The sequence below is a fragment of the Frankliniella occidentalis genome, unplaced genomic scaffold (assembly GCF_000697945.3).
Source record: "Frankliniella occidentalis isolate FOCC.00 unplaced genomic scaffold, Focc_3.1 Scaffold63, whole genome shotgun sequence".
Classification (NCBI taxonomy): Eukaryota; Metazoa; Arthropoda; class Insecta; order Thysanoptera; family Thripidae; genus Frankliniella; species Frankliniella occidentalis.
In genome coordinates, this window is record NW_026267193.1 from 843712 (window position 1) to 848558 (window position 4847).

General features: G+C 55.8%; 2 protein-coding genes across 4 annotated transcripts in view; both read left to right on the forward strand.

Annotated features, from left to right (window-relative positions):
* Window positions 1-590, forward strand: part of LOC113211245 (uncharacterized) — a 12519-nt gene extending 11929 nt beyond the window's left edge. The window contains exon 2 of the mRNA XM_052268085.1: window positions 4-590. Coding sequence (XP_052124045.1) covers window positions 4-513 — 510 coding nt within the window. The 3' untranslated portion in view covers window positions 514-590. The remainder of the gene's footprint in view (window positions 1-3) is intronic.
* Window positions 591-1219: 629 nt separating this feature from the next.
* LOC113211241 (uncharacterized) lies at window positions 1220-3917 on the forward strand. Of its 3 annotated transcripts, none has more exons than XM_026429559.2 (8): window positions 1220-1340; window positions 1440-1592; window positions 1684-1997; window positions 2263-2491; window positions 2574-2698; window positions 2786-2984; window positions 3068-3431; window positions 3518-3916. In XM_026429559.2, exons 2-8 carry the CDS (start codon window positions 1509-1511, stop codon window positions 3751-3753), a joined length of 1551 nt encoding a protein of 516 aa, XP_026285344.1. In that variant the 5' UTR covers window positions 1220-1340; window positions 1440-1508; the 3' UTR covers window positions 3754-3916. The 3 variants fall into 3 exon arrangements, with proteins under 3 accessions (XP_026285344.1, XP_052124037.1, XP_026285345.1); XM_052268077.1 differs by having other exon boundaries at window positions 1223-1340; window positions 1420-1592; window positions 3518-3917; XM_026429560.2 differs by having other exon boundaries at window positions 1224-1340; window positions 1445-1592; window positions 3518-3917.
* The last annotated feature ends 930 nt before the right edge of the window (window positions 3918-4847 follow it).

Here is a 4847-nt window from a genome sequence, read left to right on the forward strand (position 1 = left end):
AAGTTGACTCTCGAGTATGAATCCCCGACCGATATGGCCCCTTTTTCCGACATGGATTTTGTGCTGGCTCTGGCCACGACCGGGCGCTCCCACCTGGAGGAACTGGAACTTAACGTGGAAGATATCAATGATATGGGCCTGGAACACTTCCCTCAGCAGCAGTCTCTGCTCAGGGCGCTGCCCCGCCTGCCGGCGCTCAAGACCCTGGAGGTAAAGGGCGAGGCCAGCGACGAACTCCTGCTCGGCGTCACGCCCGCCAACGCGCCGGCCCTGCGCTCCCTCAAGGTATTAACAGTAGGCGTCAAGTGTGCGCACGACGCACTGCACCGGGGCGCGGTGCAGATCCTCCTGTCCTTGAACCCCGACCTGAAGTTTTCCACCCATGAGCTAAGCTATTGCTACACTGATGATCGTTGCGCGTGGTGTACACTGGGCTGCCACCAGGAGATGCGGCAAGATTTGGATCCACCACTAAAACATTCTGCCGACTGGGTCACCATTCCTCGATTGTGAAATTGTGAAATTAGTTGTTTATTTTTCATTAATCTTCGATACTAATAATAACTTTCCCCTTACCCTTCTATATGTACTAAAAACTTGAATAATTTGTTTTGTCTTTCACCTGGGATTGAAATATATTATCGTTTGTATCAGGGAATCATATCCTTCTTTTCCAACCAATTACCCGGCAACGAGGATGCGAAAAACAATATCAAGGGGGCCGGTGATAACTTGGTAACGCTTACGAGTTACGTAGAGGTAGCCGCCGCCATGTGTTCCGCGTCTGAGGCGCAGAATTCTCAGCGCCGCGGACTGTTATGGTCACATTGCAAGGCAGGAGACTTTTAAGTGCACAAAAGCTAGCGAGCAAACTCAAGCTGACGCTCCCTTGAGAAAGCCGCGACACTCACGCCCTATTTATGAGAATCGCCGTGTTTCATATGGGATCCTAAAGGTGGCGCCGCAGGCCCCAATGATTTACGAATGAAATAATCCCACAAGCTAAAAATAAGAAGAATGCCGGGAACAAGAAAGAGGAAATCACTATACGTTCACATAGAGAATCTGCTTTATTGTTCCAAGCATTTTTCTGCATTTCAGCTTTACCACGGAGAATGCTTTTCCCGAGGCGCCGTGAGGGCAAGCAGCCTACGGTGAACAACAGATGTTACAATCCGAAATGAACAACAGTTGGCAACATTGAAATATTAAGGTTGGCACGGTTGGCAGTCGGTCTGGAAGGGGGTGTTTATGTCTACGTCAGTACTCCTGGATCGGTTTGCGTAAAAGGATCTATATTTAATTGCTTAAATTGTTAGAAAGCCTCCCTCTTTTGCCCGGTAAGTTTTTGCGATGCCTTCGGGGTTCGCCTAATGCATACATTATAAGGTGTTGTCTGTAGTCACCACCAAACGAAAGTCTCCGTCCCGTCTTTTAAGGTTAGGTGGTCTGTTTTGATACTTGGACCTTGGACGGTCACGGACATCGCGGTTGAGAAAACTGCAGCTATGCTGACTCGAGCAAGAAAACGGGCTCAAACGTCCCTTGCTCCACTTCCGCCTAAGAAGGGCAAGGGCAAAGTCGAGGAACCGGTAAGTAATATCGTAAGCCAGTAGGCTGCGCACCCGCAACACTAGGGTGCTCGCTCGGACACGCACGTTTCACACACGACTCTGCCGGCAGCCGCCCCTGCCGCCGCCGCCGCCCCCGCCCCCGACGACGCTCCTGTCGTTGCCCGACGTGCCGCTAGTGGAGGTGCTCTCCCACTTGTCGGTGGAGGACCTGGTGCGCGCCGGGCAGGCGAACCCCAGGCTGGGCGCGCTCACCAGGACGCACGCGTCGCTGTGGCGCGGGAAAGAACAGTATGACAAGAAGTACTACTTCGAGGACGCCGCCGCACTGTCGGCGCTGCTGCGGGTGGTGCCGCCCGTGTACAAGATGAAGTTCACTGTGCGCCGTTCTCCCATGATTGTGGCCCAATTAGTGAGCTTCACCAGGTGGGAACCCGGAGGCTGACTGCTGGTCTGCGGTGACGTGCATATTCGGTGCTGACCCACTCATGTATATTGGCTAACGGACGAAGAAGAATAGAGGGAAGAACGTAAAGGTTCCTGATTGGTCAAGCCTATAACCCCCCCCCCCTCCCCACCGACACGTGAGGTGCAGGCGGGAATCTCTGGACGAATCGGGGACATTTATGTTCTACCTGCTCTTCTTCTTCCTCTTGTTAACCGAATTACACAACTTATTTTTTGCCTGCAGGAAAAATCAGCTGAAAGGCTTCACCACGTTGGCAGTGGAGGGCTTCACCACCGAGCACTGCGTCAGCATAATCCAGGAGGTTAAGGCCCACCTGGAGTACCTGGAGATCTCGGGTCTTGATCGTGGGCTGGAGGTTCTCCTGCTAGGCTTGCGGTCCGCCCGCCTCCTGATAAATCTGAGCATCACCTTGGAATCTTATTTTCACAAATGTAACTTCAGCTGGCCGCAGGTGAGTGTGTGTAGGGGCGAAGGGGGGGGGGGGGACAACGCAGCAACCATCATGTTCTTGACCGCCCGTGTCCTGTCCGCAGGCGGCGTTGCCCGGATTGCGCCACGTGACCTTGGCAAGTACCGGCCAGTACTACGACGGCTCTCGACAGCGGGGACCTGATGACACCGTACTCCAAGCCCTGGGCTCGCTGCTGCTGGCGCACACGTACGCTGTTCCGATGATGCTGTTCCGAGAATGGGGAGAAGTGGGAAATCCCGTCATTTTTGTTTTCTTTGAATACTTTGCTTACAGTCGTACTGTGCGCTTCTTGAATTTGAAGACTTTGCAAATGCTGCCGTTGCTGCCGCTGCTGGACTCCCGTCCTGGTGCACTCGATCGGCTGCTCGTGACTGTGACTGTACCCTTTAGACCGGCCGTGGTGCTGCAGCCACTGCGTAGGCTCCAGGATCTGAAGCTCCTCTCGTCTTACTACGGCGGGTTGATACCCAAAGTATGGACGCATCCCCTGTACTGCGGTGAGCTTGCCCGGTAACCTGCCACGTGCTGCTCTCTAGAAACTTTCATCGTTTGCAGAACCAGCTTGTCGCGGTGCTGGAGTCGTGCAAGGGCTCACCACTGAAACGCCTGGATGTCAGAAGCTGCGGAACCCAGACGCTCCGCACCCTGGCTGACGCGCAGCTCAGCGGCCTGAAGCAGCTAGTTCTCAGCTTTGACTCGGACTATGTCCTGGAAGCGGGCGCTCTGCGGGCTGCGCTGGCGAGCCTGCCCAACCTCCACTCCCTCCACATCCTGAAGCTGCAGACGCCGCCGCCGCCCGAGGCGCTCGCCTGCATCCCGGCTGGAGCCATCCCGGCACTGAGCCTCGTGTTCTTCACGGACAGCTTCAAGACCGACCAGGACGCCGCCGAACCGCAGTCTGACTACGCGGGATTCGCACGTAAGACGCTTCACCATTCAAAGTGTTTCCTGTGTGCGTCCGCTTAGAACGGGAGATTACGGTCCCTGCCTTGTATCCATTCGCAGAGTGCCAGGACCTCGTGCGCAGGTCCCCGATGCCGCTCCACGTAGTTGTGAAGGTGACCTGGCATAAACGTGTCGTCTGGGTTCCTCATGGTGAAAGGTGCATCCTCTTCTTCAAGCACCCAACGACGACCGAACCAGATGCGGCCTTGTGTACCCTATGCACCGAAGCCGAAACTGCTTTACTTTTGCGCTGCGGCGTGGCCGCGAAAATTGACGATCGTGTTCAAGTGCAGTAGCCAACACAGACAATAACTGCAATGCTTAACCGCCTTAACACTTGAATTCATACATCATGTCATGTACAAAGGCCGCAGCTCGGTTATAGCGCAAGATGATTGGGGGGGGGGGGCAAACGGCTCGGCCGGCTGACTTTTGTTCATCTACTTTTGCTCTAGCCCAGCCCTCGATGCAGTGAATAAAAAAGGATTGACACTTAAATATACGTCTTTCCTGTTGTCGCACCCCCGCGTCAAATACCTCAGTAAGATGCTAGCTTTTGCCCGATCGCCAAAAAGATCCTATAAAGAAAGTATGGTGATGACCAGCTACCGAGGCGTGGCAACGGTGTCCTTCCCCAGCGCGACGGGCCATCGGCCGGCTGGTCCATGACGCTGTCCTGGCCTGGTGCCTAGCTCCCATGCGACCGGCCGCGCACGCCACTGGAGACTTCTCGGTTAAGATGCGGACGGACCTCTGGAGGTGGTTGCAACCTTGATCCGCCTCGGTCTGCCTCGACGCGCTGCCGTGCCGTCGAGGAGGGTGGCGCCGTGCCCAAGGCCACGCAGCTGCAGCACCTGGGCGGACACCTGTGGGCCTGGCACCGTGACTGTTGGTGCGGACGGCGCTGCGGGCGCCACGGCTTTCTGAACAACTACAGCCGATCCGTTACACTGGCTCCACTAGGGTCTATCCTTTTAAGAAGGATGCTAGTAGCTACGTGCTAGTAGCTAGGTGCTACATGCTAGGTGCGATGTAGCTAGATGCTAGGTGCGATGTAGCTAGATGCGGAGCTATCTTCAACTAAGCATTTCTCTGAGCTACGCGCCCCCAAGCGTACGCTCCTGCAAGCGTGACCAGGGCGAGGGGCAGGGGGCGGGGAGGGACGGCGCCCGCGATCCACGCCGCGCCAAGCGAAGCTCACGCTTGGGTCACGCTTGGGCCACGCTTGGGGGCGCGTAGCTCACGAAAAACGCTTAATTGAATATAGCTCCAGGCCAGGCGCGGTGGGGGAAGAAGGGCACGCAAATCGACAGACTACCTAGCACGTAGCAGGGGCGGATCTGGCTCGCAGTTCAAGGGGGGGCAAACATTGCGGGTTGCCTACTTCCAG

Coding starts and splice junctions, on each gene's coding strand:
- LOC113211241 (XM_026429559.2), top strand. CDS start 1,509: ATGCTGACTCGAGCAAGAAAACGGGCTCAAACGTCCCTTGCTCCACTT. Junction 2,985..3,067: donor ACGGCGGGTTGATACCCAAA/GTATGGACGCAT, acceptor CATCGTTTGCAG/AACCAGCTTGTCGCGGTGCT. Junction 3,432..3,517: donor TGACTACGCGGGATTCGCAC/GTAAGACGCTTC, acceptor ATCCATTCGCAG/AGTGCCAGGACCTCGTGCGC.